This window comes from Mytilus edulis, chromosome 14, assembly GCF_963676685.1.
Source record: "Mytilus edulis chromosome 14, xbMytEdul2.2, whole genome shotgun sequence".
NCBI lineage: Eukaryota > Metazoa > Mollusca > Bivalvia > Mytilida > Mytilidae > Mytilus > Mytilus edulis.
In genome coordinates, this window is record NC_092357.1 from 19,852,181 (window position 1) to 19,873,390 (window position 21,210).

Below are 21,210 nucleotides of genomic sequence, written 5' to 3' on the forward strand. Positions count from 1 at the left end.
TTAAAATTTCATCGAAATTATTTATATTTAAAGTTTGTGTTAATGTTTAAAAGAAATTTTAAATTAGAAATAGACTATATTTTATAAACTCCAGCTGTTTTAGTCAATATGTAAATTTAAATTAAATGGACTATAGTCTAGGGAATAGAGGGAATACCTGTGTGATTTCTGTTGTATTATTGATAAGTCATAAACCTATAAGTTAACATACTTGTAAACATCACAATTTAATTGAGAGGAAAATCATAAAATATGAGTGTTCGTTGTCAACAAGGAAATTCTCTGATTTTAGGTAAGAAAGTTTTAATTTTATTTTTTTCCACGTTTGGTAGAAGTTCGTAGAAATATTAAGAAGCCACAGTTAATACTTCTAAACATGCTAGATCTTTTTTTGAAGAAGTTTATAATATTTAAGTTTTTTCCAAAGTTAAATTTTTTTGAAGAAATGAATGGGAATCATCAAGCCAGAATTTTACTAGTTCTTTTTTTATATTGAAGCATAAATTTGAGTCTAATTTTGTCTCAATTTAAACTTGTATTCATAACAAATTTGAATGTTTGACTTCAACATCTTTTAAAACTTTATAAACTTCTTTTAAAAAATTGTACCCATAAACTTATTCTAGTGTGAAATCCAATTATTTTTAAGCACATTCAGTCTGGCTATTTTAAGGAATGCTAGGGGATAGAAAGAGTAAAAATTTGTATTTAAGATATACTGGTATATATGTTCAACTGATATTCAATAATAATAAGCCTCTAATAGGTGGATTTAGGGGGGGCCCAGCCCCCCCCCCCCCTTTTGTTGGAAAAATTTGGTTGATTATATAGGGAATCACTGAAGCATGGCTGGAGCTGGCCCCCCCCCCCCCCTTAAGTCAGTCAGCGGGCCCTCATTAGAAAAAGTTCTGGATCTGCCAGTGGCCTCTTCTTATATGGTCAGTTAGATAAAGATATTTCTTTAAAAGAAAAAGACTTAAGGGAAGGAATGTGTGCCTAGATGCCTGTTGGTATCTTTGTATTGTTGAGTCGGTTCCACTTGACCTTTAAAAGCCATCTGCTTTTAATTCACACTAAACATTTTGTAGACACAATGCTTTAAATTCAACTTGTATTTAGAAGGGTTTTTGATGCTTGACACCAAAGGTCATTAAAACCAGACTTGAGATATGACAATAAGAAAATATATTCACATGATTGGGTGAGGAAAATGGTTGTGAACTGATTGAATTGCTATTATTTTCTTTTCATTTCATTTTTGAATGTAGATTAAAAATACAATTGGTATAAAAATTGTTCTGATTGCTATAAGGTTAAAGAAAGTTATGTTATTTGTCACAATGAACTTCTGAGCAGGGATAGGATAACCCTGGAATGAGGGGGGAGAAATGGGAGTCTCAGGGAGGGAACAAGAAGAAGAGGGGCAGTAAAATATAAGTGTATGCCGGACAGAAGTTTAGTTTATTGGAGTTGAGAAGAAAGAGTGGAAAAAAGTTGAGTAAGGGGACAGAAATAAAAGTTGGGGATGAAGCATTATTAGAAGTAATTTTAAATCAGAAAACTCTGTCCATTCTTCCTTTATAATGCTCATTTGATCCATATGCTACATGAAATTGTAACAGCAATTGTAGAAAAAATGTAAGGGGCATGCAATCATGCAATTAAACTACCTGCACAAAGGTCTTCATGGTGCAATGTCATTATAAACCAATAAAAAGAGATGTAGATCAAATGTCAATGAGACAGCTGCAATCAAATTACATAATTTAAAACTAGAAGACATCTAGAGGTCAACATTATTGTCTTCAACAATAAAGAGAAGTCTATACTATGTCAAATTCTGAATGGCACGTGTCTCGAAAAAATGTGATTAAATTTAAATGGAGCACTCAAGCTTAGAGTACCTAATTAGTATTAAAAAAACTTCCATGACTATAGTGAATACCCTTCTTATAAGCCAAATTTTTATTCTCTTAAAACCCCCTTCATTATTAAAAACTCAGCATCTGTGACTGCTATTATATGTTCAAGATATTTCACCCTATCCCCCTTTTTTCAATCCATTTTTCAATGATTGTAAATAAGTTGTTATGTAAAATTGATAGGTTCTGTAATACACGATAATTCTACGCTTAGATTAAACTGAATTATTACTTTATACATTGAAAGATTACCTAAACATATATATGATCTTTTAATTGGATTAATCACTGTTTTTAAGAGGATTAAGATTTCATGAACTCCAGACTGAAATTTTCAAAGTATTGTTAATTTGGTTTCAAATAAACTCTATCAACAATAGATTTAACAGTATTTAATTACATTTATGTGAGTCAGGTTTAATGTTTCTGTGTATTGTCAAACTTAATGAATATTTATTAAGTAACGACATGCAATGCATGGTACATGATAGATAGCAGGCCTGGCTAAGGTTATATCATGTATATAGGAATGAATTTATTAATTGGTTATGTAACCCTAAAGATAAAGAGTTTGGTAAAGGTCATCAGTTTTTGGTGTGGTCTTTTCATATGCCCGTCCAAAGTCAGGAAGGTCATCAGATTGTGTATGGGTATGTTGATTAGTTTATTGTTTTTCTTTATTATCTATTAAGAATTGAACGATGGACAGTCAATGCGTGAATTTTTCTTGCTACCTGATTGGAAGATATTACGAGACGAGACGTGAATAATCAAAGTTTATTAATTGGTTAGGACAATCCAAACCTAGTAAATGTCCTTCAATCCCATAGAGTATCGGATTTGTCCTCTCTATTTTAGCAATTAGATTTTGCCTGGTCATTAATCATGCATATTCATTGTATTGGTACACAGGTAACTTTTATCTATAAATAGTCAAATCTTCTGGAGTTTCGTAAACAACCATGTTAAACGATATATACTACTTCATAACGTGTGACCTCACGTGTGTGGTAAAATTTGTTGATTGATGCACGTGGCTATTCTAGTAAATGAATATATCTACAAAGCCAGAGCACTTTCCATTTTCATCAGCTAAGAGTCGACTAGCCCTTTTTGAAAGGCTAATGCTTGTTCAGCATGATGAAATAGAAATGGAGTCTTTAGAGTCACAACTTTCACGCTATGCTTATTATACCCCATGCAACGAAGTTGCGGAGGGTATAATGTTTTTGACCCGTCCGTCCGTCCGTCAGTCCGTCCGTCCGTCCGTCAGTCCGTCCGTCAGTCCTGTTTCTTGTCATCGCAACTCCTCTCAAACCACACAACAGAATTTCACGAAACCTTTTCAGATAATAAGGACATACTATGTAGTTGTGCATATCGACGGGAAATTGCGATTCAATTTTTTTTCTAGGAGTTACGCCCCTTTGAACTTATTTACTTTAATGTACTACTACAACAGTTTGTCATCGCAACTCCTCTCAAACCACACAACAGAATTTCACGAAACCTTTTCAGATAATAAGGACATACTATGCAGTTGTGCATATCGACGGGAAATTGCGATTCAATTTTTTTCTAGGAGTTACGCCCCTTTGAACTTATTTACTTTAATGTACTACTGCAACAGTTTGTCATCGCAACTCCTCTCAAACCACACAACAGAATTTCACGAAACCTTTTCAGATAATAAGGACATACTATGTAGTTGTGCATATCGACGGGAAATTGCGATTCAATTTTTTTCTAGGAGTTACGCCCCTTTGAACTTATTTACTTTAATGTACTACTGCAACAGTTTGTCATCGCAACTCCTCTCAAACCACACAACAGAATTTCATGAAACTTTGTAGAGTAGATAATAAGGACATACTATGTAGATGTGCATATCGACAGGAAATTACGTTTTTTTTTTCTTTTCTAGGAGTTATGCCCCTTTGAACTTATTTGCTTCAATGTACTTCTGCAACAGTTTGTCATCTCAACTCCTCTGAAAACACACAACAGAATTTCATGAAATTTTGTAGATAATAAGGACATACTATGTATATTGACAGGAAATTATTATTCAATATTTTTTCTTATACAATTTTTTTTTCTTATACTTATTTAATTTCTCCAATGACAATGTGGGGACGTGGGGTATGTGAGCGTGCTCACTAAGGTTCTTTAATTATTGTATATTATTGAAGACCTCTAGATGTAATGTTTATAGTTTATTTTTTTGTTGGGATGCTGTTTCATTGACATATTTTAAACTACCGGTAACACTTTATTTTTTTTTTTTTTTTTTTTTTTTTTTTTTGGCTGCATTGATGCAATTTATATAGACTGCCAGAACAAGAGTTTTTGTAAAGAGAGTCATAATGTATCATATTTTAACTGTACAGCTTTTTAAAAAACAAAACTTTTATCAACCTGAGTTATCTTTAATAACCTGTGAAAAGAATGAGTGAGTAATATGATAATTATGATATGGCCTAAAGGATGGTTAGTATTATCTTATAATCCATGAAATGTTACTCTCTTATCAGATAGGAACAATAAGAGGACTTCAAAATAGTAAACATGAATTTCTAATATGGATATGAAATTAAATTTAAAAATAAATTTAAAAATAATTTATCACAAGAAATACTGTGATTTAATTTTCTTTTAAATTCAAGAGGCAGTGTAAATTGTGGTTATATAAATATACATATAGACATAATTTAAGTTATTTTAAATCTCTTCTACTCTTAAAATTAAATGATGTTATTAACAAAAAATGTACTTGAGAATTAAAAATATTCACTTAAAGGCTATGAGATGGTGTTATTCATGCAAATAGGATTTATATAAGCTTTTGAACATTTATTGTACAGTTCTTTGATGTTGAACACTCTAGATTTTTGTGTGAATTAAACCTTGAAGTTATATTAGAATAAATAAATAAAAAGTATTTTTGGGTTTTGGCTGGATAACAAAATGGTCCCTTTGTACTGTAAATGATAAAGGAGTTATGTGTACAAATAAAAAGTCCTAATGCCTGAAAGGTCAATGAATAAATACAGTTATATTTTTCATTATTGTATATTATATATGTGTCATATATTAAGCCTCGTCAATTTTTGGTCTACATCTATGAGAGATTATTAAATACATTCTTACTCTTCATGCAGAGTTGGTTAAGTTTTTATGCCCCACCTACGATAGAAGAGGGGCATTATGTTTTCTGGTCTGTGGCTCCGTCCGTCTGTGCATCCGTTCGTCCGTTCAGGTTAAAGTTTTTGGTCAAGGTAGTTTTTGAGGAAGCTGAAGTCCAATCAACTTGAAACTTAGTACACTTGTTGCTTATGAGATGATCTTTCAAATTTTTAAGCCAAATACGACTTTTGACCCCAATTTCACGGTCCACTAAACATAGAAAATAAAAGTTGGAGTTTCAGGTTAAAGTTTTTGGTCAAGGTAGTTTTTGATGAAGCTGAAGTCCAATCAACTTGAAACTTAGTACACTTGTTGCTTATGATATGATCTTTCTAATTTTAATGCCAAATTAGATAATTACCCAATTTCACAGTCCATGGAACATGGAAAAGGATAGTGCGAGTGGGGCATCCGTGTACTTTGGACACATTCTTGTTTTTTATTGTAACAACTTTTCTATTTGTTATTTCACATGTTTTTGCGTTGAATGCTTCAAGTATAATCACTGTGATTTGTGAAAATTGGCCCCTTTTTACAACTATCAGAAGAAATTGAGCTCATTTACTTTTATCAGTTTATGAAATTTTCTGGTCCAATCTTTGCTACACTGTTACTTTAATTTGATTCTGGGATTTAATATCAAGCCAAGCAAACAATGTACATTAGATTTTAAGCAAGAATTTTGTTTTTAAATCATGCATGTCAACTAACATGAAGTTGAATTTAAGTTAGAATAATTTTTTTTCAACTGAACAAGCCAGATCTTACAAAATATACAAAGCTCCTCTGAAAATTATTTTCGTGCCTAAGCACTGATCAATATTGACATTATTGTAGTGACTGAACATGTGCATATTTACGAATAGATTATGCAGTTGTATGCATAAAATAAGACCATAGTTGTGGCCTATGATCTTACTTTCTTCTGTATATGTATATATACAAATTGTACAATATATTGTTTGGATCAGTGTTAATGTTTTTCAATGGAAATTGAATTAAAGAATTTATTCTAGACTTAATGGAAAATGTATTATCAAATAAGGAAATTGATTTGATTTGTATGGATATAGAATGTTGTTGACAATATTTGTTCCTAAACAAAAGCCACATATAATAAAGTTTATATTGGGTAAATATCCAAGGCGTTTACATATTTACTTTAAGTATCAAATATTAGAAGGATTTTAGGTCTTTATGACACACAGAGGTGAGTTATTTTTCTTTTAAAAGGTGTGAAATATTTCACCTAGATTATTTAATTATTACTCTGATTTTAAAAGTATGTTAACATGTATGTAAGAAATTTTATAGTGTGAAAGCTTTTCTGTGCAGATTTATTGTGGTGTTTATTTTATTGAGAAAACTGAGACTGGATTATATAAGGTTTTGAAATGAAAAAAAGTGTTATAATGAATGACAAATTTTGTTTGTATGCACCATTTTCTAAAATCCCTATTATAGTTTGTTAAATTTGAATTATTGCATGTCCGTTATTAAGATTAAGTCACATTAATAAATGCATGCAAAGATATCTGAAAAACAGGCAATTTATTATTCATTAACATTTCAAATTAAACATGTTAATAAAATTGAGACTAACAATCAGGGGAATATGGCAGAGACAACAAACCAACCAAAAAGCAGACAACAACATACATATATCTGGAATCATATTCCTATAATTTTAAAAAGTAAATATATCTCTTTGAAAATACAGTATAAAATAATTCAGTTTGTCATATTTTCTGGACACACTGTATAATACTATGTTGTTGGTCTGCTGTCTCATTGACACAAGAGTTTGAAATCATAGGTCAACTTCAGGCACGTAGCCAGGAATTTCCAAGGGGGGGTTGTTGGACTCATGAACTCGACTTTAACAGTCACAATTTGAACAAAACATTGACTTTACAGTGCTTATTTGATTTCAAGGGGGGGTTCGTCTGAACCCGCCGAACACCACCCCCCACCCCCCAAGGCTACGGGTATGAACTTAAATTTAAATAAAATGCTATTATAAAATGAAGAATCATGAAATAATTGACTATCTATGGCCTGTCTAAGATCTATGTTGACATTTATTGATTTTAGAATAACCATATATAAATATAATTTGATAATACAAGTTTAATTATACATTATTCATGTAATGTTATCTAGGTACAATGTAAGATGACAGTTTATGTCAAATATTGATAACAATAAGTATTCACACCTTATAAAATTATCTGATAAACAGAATATTTAATTACTATACTTCATTCACATTCTAAAGCTATTTTAATTAGACAGATTTTGTAACAGGGGTTATTATATCATCTCTGTCATATGTATATTCTTTTAAAGATTTAGATATTTTTCCCTTTGTTGCTAGAAGATTTACAGAGTGTGGCCATAAGTATTCTTCACTTGAGATTTTTCACTATTATTTCATGTTAGACTACATTTTTTCAAAAAAATATTTTGGAGTAATTTCTGGTTGGTACTTGTTTAATATAAACTTGATACTTGAGACTTGTAGAAGCAGAATTGTCACAGGTGTATTTGTTTTATTTGGTTGTGTTTTTAGAAGATTTTGAAGGTTAACTTACTGCCCTCAATTGAAATATTAATTGTTTAGTGAAAATTTGCAAGATGATGGATAATAATTGATCATTGGAATTTAATCAAATACAACAATTTTTTAGGACATTTACGCACACATATGTGGCTTAATATAATCTGAGTTTCTTCATCCAACCGCAACAAATTATACATTCATTGATTTTCGATTTAGAGTCTCTTTTCATGATTTTTTAGGACATTTACTGATACTAATGTGGCTTATGTTTCCCCTTCCAATTGCAACAAATTAAACATTCATTGATTTATGATTGAGTTTCTACTTCAAATCTTGTGCACCAATACATGTCAATTGCTCGGATTTATAACTCATGATAAGTGTCCCGTTCTTATTGCACTTCAAATAGTACAAGAGAATATTACATTGATTCAATAATTTAGTCCGCCATAAAACTGGTTTTACTTTTATCAAATGTAGTTATCGTAATCACCTACAAAATCATTAAACTGTTATTGTCAACACAGAGATGATTAGTGCGCTTTCATTTTTACCTGAGCTTGTTTATTTATTGCGGTAATTAACATGTATGGCAATCTATCAAATACTAAGGGGAGATAACTTTAAACATTTTTGTTTGGGAATAACATTCATACTGAGGTGAGGAATTTTCTTTTGTTATTTTATTTCTTATCAATGTAATTCAATAGGAAAATGATTAAAAGAAAAATGAAGGGTTTATAAAAGTTCAATAAAACAGAATCATGCATACTAATTAAAGCCACGTACTTGAAGACAAAAAATGACAACTATAGTATTTTCTTAAAACAATGGATAATGTTCACCTTGAAAGAGGATTTTTGAAGTTGCTCATGATCAGATTTTTGAAACAATGGCTAAAATAAGTCTTTTTTATAAAGTAAATCTGGATATTGAAGTAGATTAAGAACCGATATAAAACCAAGGATTTGTCTTACATACAAAGCTTTATTGTTACTGAAGAGCTTTTATAATAGTCTTGATAAAATCATAATTAGTATTGAAAGTAAACTTGCAAATTTTTATTCCTTTAATCAATGTTATTTTAAAACCCCTGGAACAACCACACTGAAAAATTCACAAAATTTAAAAAATAAAAAAAGGTGTGTGAGGGGGGTTCCAACCCCAAGACCTCCCCCTCCTTCCCTTGGATCTACCAATACATGATAAATGATATTAAATGAATGTTATTTTGAAAACCCTGAAACAACCTCACTGAAGCATTCACAAAATTTAAAAGGAAAAAAAAGGGGGGGTTCCATCCCCAAGACCTCCCCCTCCTCCCCTTGGATATGCCAATACATAGTAAATGATATTAAACTAGTTATCAATTCAACATTTGATTGGTTTGAAATGTGGTCTGATAATCACTTATAGTTGTGGTATTATTCTAATTCTCATTACTTATACTGCTGCACATATATTATGTTTTTATCTACCTTTTTGATGTGGAAAAAGGACAAAAACACAACATAGTTGTTTGACAGTTTACAAGTTAAGTTTGATTCGATGGTCAAAATGTTATTTGACATATACTATGTTAACTGTCAAAGTAGGTACAAAAAAGATGTCAAGAAAAAGATTGACAAATTACATACAAGATCTATAATGTTCTTATATTCATATAACAGTATAAAAAGGTAATTTGAGATATGGACGGTTTTAGTCATCACTACACACTGTTATGAAATATATATTTTTATGCCGCCACCATTTTTAAAAGAAGGGGCATTATCTCTTCCTATCTATATTTGTCCACTCATTACTGTTTCTGTTTGTTTGTCACATTTTTAATAAAGGTAGCTTATAAATCACTCAACTTGATACTAATAGTAAACATTTAAAAAAAAATCAAATTAGGGTTTTTCCTTAGCTTTTGTGGTTGGAAATTTGATTGTGGGAGTGGGTTATGTGATAATTCTCTTTAGACCCATATATGAATGTAAATTATGGAAAATGTCTTTTTCCAAGATTTGTCTCCCTTTTCTTTATCTCAAAGAATCTGTTACTCATTGTTTATTATAATCCTTTTTTTTATGAATGCTCAAATCTGTGCTAGAGATCATCGATCCTTATAAACTTAAGTTTTTAGTGCAATTAGCCTTTCTGACATGAATCATAATAATATACCTCATCCTTAAATCTCTGTTGTGTGGTCAAATTTTTGTGACATTGTTTATAAACCTAATGATGAAGCATGATGTTGTCTGGTCAAATCTGTTTCAATGTCATAACACCTGGTGAACAAGATTGTCTGACCAGCTAAATAAACAGTATGATGTAGGTAAGGAAGTTTAATAAATGAAAAATTGTCTGGTTGTCATTTGTTTAATTATGATGATGTTACCTTTTTGGTTTTTAGTTCTTTTCTTTTTTTGTACATAAATAAGGCCATTAGTTTTCTCGTTTGAATTGATTTTCATTGTCATTTCGGGCCTTTTATAGCTCACTATGGGCTTTGCTCATTGTTGAAGGCTGTACAGTGACCCATAGTTGTAAATTTGTGTGTCATTTTGATCTCTTGTGGAAAGTTGTCTCATTTGAAATTTTTTATATTTGTTAGACAATTAAATGAATAATTTTAAGCAACACTAAACTATTTATAATGAGAGAGAAAAGAAAAAGCCATTATAAGTTTTGTAACATTTATATTTAGGTTTAACAATTATCATTTACATGAAGTTTTGTTTACACAATTATCTCTGGTGATTTTTATGCCCCACCTACGATAGTAGAGGGGCATTATGTTTTCTGGTCTGTGCGTCCGTTCTTCCGTTCATCCGTCCGTCCATCCGTCTGTCCGTCCGTTCGTCCGTCTGTCCCGCTCCAGGTTAAAGTTTTTGGTCAAGGTAGTTTTTGATGAAGTTGAAGTCCAGTCGACTTCAAACTTAGTACACATGTTCCCTATGATATGATCTTTCTAATTTTAATGCCAAATTAGAGTTTTTACCCCAATTTCACGGTCAACTGAACATGGAAAATGATAGTGCGAGTGGGGCATTCGTGTACTGAGGACACATTCTTGTTATATTTATCTTTGAAAGTTATACAATACTTATAATCAATAATGCTTAGTATAACAGAAAATAGATTTTCTGAGTTCAAATTACATAATTTTTATTTTGGTCATATTTTGATATTGGTTTTCTCATCTTCAAAGGAGTCTCTTATATTTGAAATACAAATACAACTTATTTACCACCTAAATATTTGTTTTGAACTTTGCAATATTTAAAATAATCATGATAATGATTTATAAAGTTTATTACAAATCAATTTGGTATTGTTTGAATGCCCAATTATAGACTATGTTTTGTTTTAATTCCTATGAAAATTCACTGAGAAGGGATATAACTCTTACTAAACTAGTTGATTCAGTTTTTGTCTAAATTGCTCAACACCACATGCTTAATTTTTACTCTTGAAGAATATTTCTGAAAAGGGGAAGTAACCCTTACTGAACTAGAGATTCAGTATTTTCACAATTGCTCAACATCATATGAAAATTCCAGAAAAGGGGGAGTAACTGTTGCTGTACTTAAAGATTACGTTTTTGTACAAGTGCACAACTTCATGAGAATTTAAGTCAGTAAAAAAACCTGTAATACAACTGTAGTATAGAAAGTCCCTGCTGAAAGGGGATAACTGTTTATATGACCTTAAAAATTAGAAAAAAAATATAAAAAAAAATAAGAAAATTATGACTGCTATATCACAGCCTTAAGTTACAAAGTTCACTGTCATGACTGTTATTCAAATTTACATTCTTTGTTTTGTCCCTGTAGTTGTAGCAGGTTGACAAAGGGCTATAATGTGTATTATCATTGAGGAGTCACTTTGTTATGTTAGACATAAAATATGACTAGGTGTTTTGATTGGCCTCATGCCCTGTTTTACCTGATGTATATACCTACCTGAAGGGGAACACAGGTGTGTACAGATACCAGATATAATCGGAGAAAAATGTGAACTAGCTGACATTTTTAATAATGAGTTTTGATAAAGACTGATAGTATCTTATCCCCAAGTATAATTGATCATGTAATTATAAAAAAAAATGTTCTTTTGTCCTCATAGGGGGTGCCATAAAACATGTATATATATAGTAATTAAGTTATGTTAGAAAGGGGCATGTGTTTAGATATATATACTGACAAAAAAGAATTATTCTTAGGTAGTGGATGCATTTTAAATTTGAATGTTATGATTGTTCAGTGATCTCTTGGTAAGGTCGAGATGAGGTTTTTGTTATGATATACTGACAAGACAGAATTATTTTGTACCAATTATTCTTAGCTGAGTGGATGCAACAATGTTTTGATTGGAACTGTTATAATTGTTCAGTGAACTGTTGTAAAGGTCAGTGGTGTTTTAATTGTTCCCACCTGTTTGGGATAAAATTTAAAGAAAAAATTTAAGATGCGACTCAGAAAGTTTTACTCATTCTATCAACACATACAATTTAAAAAAAAAATGGTCATGAAAACATTTTTAAGATTGCTGGTTTATTAGTTACAGATCAAGAATTGAAAGTTGGTTTGAAAGAATGACTTTCCCAGCCCCCCCCCCCCCCCCCCCAAAAAAAAAATAAAAGCAGACTTTAATCAGCTTTAGATATGTGTTGTGGAGTTGCCCTGACGTTTCCACACATTTCCTTTTTAATTTTTACACTTCATGATAGCTTGCTCACTTTTTTGCAATAAATAATTATTATATACTGATTAACATACTTTAAATGTTAAATACAAAAAACCTTAATAATCGAAAAGTTAGGAATGATAAACAAGGAGAATAGTTATGAATGATTAACCGATATTGATGCTGTGATTTGCACAGCTTGTCATTTTCGCATTGTTGATTTCATTAGCTTATCAGTTATTATGCTTGAGGAGATATTGGCCTGGGATTTTCCATAAATTTTGTAAACATTTATTCGATTGAATATAATTATTTTAAATCAAAGGCAGAAAATGGTTTGTTTAAATTGAGCTTGACTTGTAACTTTTTTATGAAATTTTTGTAGAAGTTTTGTAATTGGTAACGTTACATGTATGAACAACTTTTACAGGCTCATCTAAGTGCATCCACACTTGTTCAATTGTTGTCTGAATATTTTTTATACTGAGTGTCCTGAATAATTTTATTTTCATTATGTCAGCTAATTAACCAAACAAAAATTTAATCACATGCATATATAAATCATAAAATCTGCCCTTTCCAAAGTGCTGAGAACATTTTCAAAAATCCATTGTGTGGGTTTAATTTGATAAAACCATGAATTTATAAAGTAGGCCATGAATTGATTGTACCAAACTTGAACTGCATAATTTCAGATTACCAAGAAAATTGTATTTCTGGATAATAAATACTTTTATTGTATAAAATTTATACGTATGTTTTTTTTTCAAATTCAGGTCTTATTTAATTTTTGAGTGGTTCGACTGATGTTTCAGTGACAAACCAATTACAATATAATAGCTTCCTGGTTCAATCATTGCTCCCAGGAGAAAATTTCAGGGACTGAATTTTTGGGTCTCCCTTGTCACCATTTGCGAGAAACAAAGATGGTCAGTCGGAAGGTTGACAATAAATGGCTGGCCGAGTTGAGAGAGACCCCACAAAAGGATCTCATTTAAAATGCATTATTTGTAAATGGAAACCTTTTTATTTAAACTTTTGTCTAAAAATACATTTAAATATAATCCATTTATGCACTTTAAAGGCTTCAAATAAACTTCAATATTTATTGTTTTTTTGGTGGTCATATATTATGCTATCATATTGACAGTATAGTTGTTGCATATCCCATACAGAAAAAATGATAGGATGGCCAACTGCATTGCTCAACTGACCGCCATTTGAACTAACAGTTGAGGGCCAGTTGAGGGCTAGCTGGCCATCAGTTGAGCAAATAGTTGAGGGCTATCTGGATTTTTGCCATGTTTTTTTTGGGGGGGGGGGGGATGATGGTCCCAAACATTTTGGAATTAAGAGATAAAAAGGGACCCAAAACAAGCGTTGACCTATAATGGTTTACTTTTTTTAAATTGTCATTTGGATGGAGAGTTGTCTCATTGGCACTCACACCACATCTTCCTATATCTATTTTATTTTTAACTAGTTTCAGAAAAATAACTTGTATACAAGTATTTTGATTGCTCTGAAAATGTACATCAAGGTTCAATACCACATGTAGAAAGTTTATAAAAAAACTGGTGGAACCTCATGTTAATTATCAGATTGTCACATAAAAGAGTAAAGAATTTAAATAAAAGCAATCTATGATCTAATCTACTTATAGAGTGTTACAAATCAAATTCATATTGTCATTCAATTATTTATCAATATTGTGAGATTTCCTGGGGGCAAAACAAAAGTTTGTTGTGAAGTAAATGTGTAAAAATCCTGAATTATTTATTTATTTTAGAAATTACCATTTTATAATGGTCAATAGTCATTTTACAATGGTCAATGGAGACATTAACACTCAGGACAACAGGATTGACCAGATTAAAGAGATTATAATGTGTCATTTATAATTAAAAAGATGAAAAGAGTTTTATAATCTCTGATAATCTTTGTTTAGATAAAATTAATGTTAAAACATCATAATAATGGTATTGACTTTTATATACCTTCTAAGAGCAGGTGAAATGGTAAACTTTAACAATAGGAAATTAGATTGCTTTAATTGATGTTCATTCATTAGGAAATTATTTACTGAAAGTGGTCTTAATGGTTTTGGGTAAAATGAACTAGCCAACATGTATTGAGTTGATCATTATTTTCATGATATATTGTAATAAAAGCTTCAATTGGACTACTGTACTATTAATGGTGCCATTGTTGTGGATTAAATTGCAATAAGATGTCTGAGTCAATTATAAATCAAAAAAGAAGGAAAGATGTCTGAGTCCATAATTTGTGCTTCCAATGGGACTCCTATTATAGTGTTGTATTTGGATAGAATAGCAATTTGATGTTGGACATCTTATAATCAAAAGAGATAAATATTTGCATAATTTTTGCTTTCAATTTTGGACTCTTGTACTAAGTGTGCTGTTTCAGGGGATATAATTTCAATTAGACATCTGACCCTCATATTATCTTATAATCAAGGGAGATAATTTAGATTCATAAAATTGGATTTGACTGACTTCACTTTTATGAAAGTTTACAATATTGTAACAAAAAGGAAACATAAATTATCTATATATTTGCAATGCTACTCTGAATTGATATTTGCGTTTATTTGTTATATTTGTGAAATATATACCGGCAACACATGCAACAATTGAAGGACTTACACTATTGATATATGTTGGTTTCTTGTATAGAAAAACAGCATCTGTTACCTAATCGTATATACAGATTTAACTTGGTGAATTACATTTTCCTTATTCAAGTGAAGAAAAAGAGATTTTTACATCTATATGCATATTTGTTAGTTACATGACACATGAAATTGAGGAATAATCTCTAAAAATGGTGTTTCTGTGGACACATAAGAAAATGTCATAGGGGAATGCTAATACATTGAGTTTCCGTAACTAAATATTGGAAAACAATTCGACAATTATCTTGCTATGGATGCAAAAACAATCAAATAGAACAAAAGCTGTGATTATTTTGCTGATTTTAAATACAAGTTTATAATGCATTTGACATTTATGACCTACATTGAAATTGTAGCAAGAATTATATGTTCAGAATAAATTGGGATTATTAAAAGTTTGAATTCACTCAGTCTATGCATGAAATATTTACAACTGGACATTATTTTGCAATCATAATATGTACTAATCGGAGGAGTTAATTAAGCCGACTGTATCTCTGTCTGCATCATTGTTTTCAATACAAAGATATTATAATTATCAGATTGAGTCTTTTTGAATAATTAACATTTATTATTCATGAGATATTACAAAAGAGATTATATTTCTTATAAATATTACATTATGTATAGTCTTCAAAAATTGTATATAAGTGTTTGTGGTATTGTTATCAAGTGACAATTTTTATTATCCGATGACATAAAAGTTTTCATATAGGATATACTGGATGTCTATAATTTAAATAGGATACAAGAGAAAAATCAACTGGACTGAATTTTAGACTAAGTATGATGGTAGTTTGTTAGAAGCCTTGTTAAGATAAAACAATTTAACATTGCGTTCGTTCTCTTCTGCGATTGAAACAATACAAAGGAAATATCGAAAGGAACTATAATTGACAAAAGCAGGAAATTTGTTAGTTACATGTTCTTTTCTGTGATTGAAAGTTTGAAACATAAATACCAGGAAAATATCGATACAAACTTAATTGATAATATTCGGATGTTGATGTGTTAGCTAACTTGTTTTAAAACAATTATATATTTGTTTGTGCTTTTCTGCAATGGAAAATATCAATAGAAACTAATTGACAGAATTATGATGATGGTGTGTTAGTAAAACTTGTAAAGTTGAAACCATATTGATTCGTTGCTTGCATCCAGGAGACAATAGAATAGTCGATTTTAGCAGAGTTTTATTTAATTGTGCATTCATCATGGTGTGGTTTGCAGCGGTTGCTCAAACTTATCAAGGACCAGGAATTTTAGATCAAAATCAGGTCGGTTAAACTCATTGTCTCCATATTTTCCATTTTTCATCTAAACACCTGCTGAAATTTATTGGATACACTTACTTTATTATAAAATCAGATAAAAGGAAAAACAATTTTATTTCACAGTTTTATCATTTCATATGTGATGATTGAGTATATATATACATTTTATTTGTTTATTTGGCGACAGTCTTTTGTGAAACTTTTATCTGATAATATAATTTAAGTGCAAACTAAGTTTCTGTGTCTTAATGTGCCTACAATTTTATTTTGGTGAATTAATAGGAACCTCAGGGTGGCCGAGTGGTCTAAGTCATCAGAAGCGGATTTAGGGGGGGCCCTAGGGGCGCGGTCCCCCCTTTTTGGGAAAAAATTTGGTTGCTTATATAGGTAATCATTGAAGCGTGACTGGAGCGGGCCCCCTCTTAGGTCAGTCAGTGGGCCCCCACTTATGAAAATTTCTGGATCCGCAACTGGTCATAAGGTCTACTACTGTAATCACTAGCCAGTCAACACTGAGTTTGTGTCAGTTCAAACCCTGCTTGTGCTGGTGCACTAGACTCCAATCTTAATTTCTATTGAAGACCGGTGGTTTTTCTCCGGGCACTCTGGCTTCCTCCACCAATAAAAATTGGATGCCATGAAATAGCCCAAAAGTGGTGATTAGAAGTGGCTTTCAAACACCAACAATCAATCAATCTTTAACGTGCAAGAGATAATTGGCTCGCTCTTAACACACTGGTCAGCCCTTTATCGTCAACCTTTGATAGTCTGTCAGAAGAGGACGATAAATGGCTGACCCGTGTTAAGAGAGAGCCATATCTCTTGCACATTAAAGACACCCTTGTAGATTTTGAAAAAGAGTAGCTAATGCCGCTACAAGGCAGCACTCGCACCCGCAAAGGCGAAAAGGATTAATATTATATGCAAAGCTTGTTTCCCAATCCACTATAAATAAATATGTGTAAACTAATCAATCAAAAATAGGAACCTTCTTATATATCAAATGGAAAAAAAGGATATGGGGTATTTATGCATGACACATAATCAGTACTTTCACCACAGCCAATGATAAAAACCACAAAAAGCAAAGGAACAGATCCTTTATTGCTGTTCTTCATCTCAAAGTCACACTCGAGTCTGCATCTCAAGACACAAATCTCCTGACAAAATTCTGAGACCAGATCCAATTTCTCTCTTTTAAAGATATTTCATAATACATAGGTGTTTTTTTGTCCTGTAAAAATAAATATTGTTTGATTACATACATGTATATATATATTGTAGAGCTCCAAAGCTATCTGATATTTTGTTAAAGCAAGTTGTGTGTTTACTAACAATTTGACATTGTAGGAATATTTTAAAATATTGATGATTTAAATGTAAACATAAAGATAATGTATTGTAAAAAAGTATAAAATATAATTATCTGGTACTATATCAAACCTTTTAGAAAATATTCATAATGGGGGAGAACTTAATATGATACTTTTGGGGTTAGTAGAGGGTTGCCACCTTTGAAATACAAATTATCACAGTTTTATTCAATAACAGTTTTTAAATGGAACATAAAAGGCAAAGTTTAGGTGATATTTTATTATTTGATTTTGATGCATTTTGTTTGACGTATATTTTTCCCACAATAATTTGTTAATATTTGTTAAAAAAAAGTATGAAAGATCTATAACGTCTTACAGGTGATAATAATATTAAAATATCAGAAAAGACAAAATTCGGGCCAAGTTTTTGTTAAAAAAAAAATCTTAAAAAATCTTAAGTCATCTCACAGGTCATAATAATAATCAGATGAAAAGATCTGAACAGATGAACCAGGCCACTGATTGTACTGACAAGACATTATTACAAAAGATGAAAAGGTTAACTGACAGGTCTATGTATTGACAAAAGTGTAGTCAATCATTTATCAACAACCGAGGTATATGCCCTCCCTCTAACTATACTAATTTAACCTTAATACTGGACAAGTGTATCCCTACAGATCTATTTGTCAATAATAAATCTTGAATTCCTTTGCAGTTTGATATTGATTTGATTATAAACACTTTAATCTATAAATATTTATGGAATTTGAAATATTAATGCATTATTAATTTTGACTCAGTTACATTGCATTAAGTTGTTATTTCAACAGCTGTAATTTTGTTTGAAATATGTTTATCATTTGTTGATGTGAACATGGTGAATAGGAGAGTATGGTTATACAACATGATTAAAGTGAAGAGAAACTGAATTGAATTGATCAAATTTACTGATTTCTGAAAGGTTTTTATAATGACAGAAAGGGGAGATAACTTAATTTAAACAAGAATGTTGCCGATTTTGGAGAGGAGGGAAATCGTTAATTTTGATTTTTTTTAACTTTTTTATTGTCATAGTTTATTTTGATTGAAAAACATAGCTTAAGATATTCTTTTGCAAACTAAAATTGTTAAGAAACAAAGGTTTGAACTCATGCTGGCAAAGTTGGCCGTAGATCATGAGTTTGCTCTTGTTATAAGGTCACTTATGGTAATGAATAGCTTTTAAAGTGTTTGGGTTCTTGAACATCCTTGGCTTTGTAATAGTTGGTTGTGATCAATTGTTACTGATGATGGTAAAAAAAAAATTTAAAAGTACTTCAGGCCAGGATAAAACATTGGAATGGAATGTGACTTCAACCGTAATTTCCAGTCTACACATAGAAACCATTGTTTCAAGCTTTCTTGTTAGCAGCATCAATTACTAACTATGATTAAAAAAGTGTTTATTGTCATAATTAAACTACATATGTGTTAATAATGAATGTTTATCATCTTGTTTTTTAGATCCATTGTGGTAATGTGATTGTCTCCCCTGAAGAAAAAGTTTCTGATGTGAAGACAAGTATAGTCTCAGGGAATCTAACAAGAGATAAAAGGAAGAAAAGTTCAAAATATGCTCTGGCTGTAGCCTCTAGTTTTGGACATGGTAATTGATATATACATTTTAGATACATTCACATGACATGGATTTCAATCTGTAATTTAAAGGGACACAAGCTGTCAAATTCATGTTCACCGATTTGACTCAAATTTTCATTTTATTTATAACCATGTAAAATATCTATCTAAATTAAAAAAAAATGTAAAACGAACTATTTACAGGGCATGGGCTCAATAATATGTAGCTTCATTTGGTGTGTATTTTAGTCTTGACCCATTGAGTTAACTATTGAGTTGACCTCTGAAGAACTTGATTGTCTGAATAATATATAAGCAATAAAAACTGAAATATAAATATGAATAAACAACGAACATGTGCAATTGGATTTTTCTAAGTCTGTTTAATTTAATTTTATAGACTAATAAAACTGAATTATTATTTCACTCTCATTAATGATTGAACAAGAAACATCCTACTCTAGGTTTTTTTTATATATATCTCATATGTGGTCCCACATTAATCTTTGGATTACACATTGGACAAATTTTCTTATGAAAAAAAAAACAGTTTCTAGTTCTCTAGATTTCATTTGTGTTCCTGTAGATAGTGGAGAATTTCAAGAATCAGGTCCAGATGCACTAATAAGTCTGTAAATTTATTTTGTACATTGTTACTGACAAATTTAAAAAAAAAATCCTACAATAATTTCATTAAAAAATTAGCTCGATTTAAAACAAACCATGTTCTGCCTTTGATTTAAGGAAAATGTATGGAAAATCCCAATTAATCTAGAGAAAGTTGGTTATATACTATAGGTACACACTATATTCTCCAATACTGTAAAAAGTATTTCCCTTTAAACATGTATGCTTGATAGATGAAATAGAAAAAAAATATTATATAAAGTAATTAAATTTCTACTTTCCAGAAACTAGTCAGTTGTAAAACAAATAAGGATGATTAAATTTTAGTTTTGTGAAACAAATTTAATTCCGCAAACATTCAGGTAAAATAAGAATAAAAGCAGGAAAATAATTACTGTTACATTCAGTGATACTTTTTGTATTTATATATCATTGGTAAAACCAAGAATTTCAGATTCGATGAAATGCATATTTCCCATGGATTCTTGCAATATCTATAAAACTTGACTCATAAAGTAACAATTTCAAAAATGCAGAGCAAGAAAAATCTGATATTTAATACTAAATTCTTCTTTTTTTTAAGCTATTTTAATTTAATTTTAAAGTCCATCCTTATAACCTTAAAGGCCTCTTTTAATATCAGTGCCTGGCCCACTCATTTAATGTTGTTTGGGTCAGTCCTCAAATACAAAGGAACACGCGAATAAATTATGACAGATTTTTGTGTCTAATATCGCTGATAAATTTGATCTATCATTTAAACAAATGATCTTATATCAGTACATTTAATACTGAAAAAATATATGACATAAAGAAACAAGGATCACGAATTATCTGTTTAGATGACAGCATTATATTGCCAAATTCTTAAATAATTGCCAATTTGTCGGTGCAAAATTACATTTTATATTATACTCGTCTTAAATATACTCGATTTGACAGAAAAAGACACCTTTCCCCCTCTAAAACAAATAGATACTTAATGCGTCTGATAGATGTCCTCCTTTTGTGAAGTTCTTGAGAGGGTCGGTGCATACGAAACAGTTTGAACGAGAAAAACTGTATTTACACAAATGACAAATTTTAAATTAGTTTGAAATCAAATAAACCCATTGTTTGTCTTTAAACGCGAAGAAACAGAGAATTTGTATTAGGTACTTAGAAGAATGATAATTTACTCACTTTCATGCACACAAAGTGTCAAGATAAAAATAAATAAAAGATTTAAATCTAGTTAATTATAAATCTCCTATCGGTGCCTCTCTAGGGGTCATCTATTGTCTCTTAGATACCCATTCTTTGGTCGGAATCTTGAGAGGCTTCAGTC

General features: G+C 30.7%; 1 protein-coding gene across 8 annotated transcripts in view; it reads left to right on the forward strand.

Moving 5' to 3' along the window:
* The window catches only part of LOC139503684 (serine-rich adhesin for platelets-like), a 68,051-nt gene that overhangs the window by 37,688 nt on the left and 9,153 nt on the right, over nucleotides 1-21,210 (forward strand). For 5 of the 8 annotated variants that reach the window (XM_071293504.1, XM_071293509.1, XM_071293505.1 and 2 more), the window contains one exon: nucleotides 19,143-19,284. In XM_071293504.1, the coding sequence (XP_071149605.1) occupies nucleotides 19,143-19,284 (142 nt within the window). Of the gene's footprint in view, nucleotides 1-118; nucleotides 293-15,023; nucleotides 16,324-19,142; nucleotides 19,285-21,210 lie in introns of those variants that run through there. The other 3 variants (XM_071293508.1, XM_071293510.1, XM_071293507.1) reach the window with 3 other exon arrangements.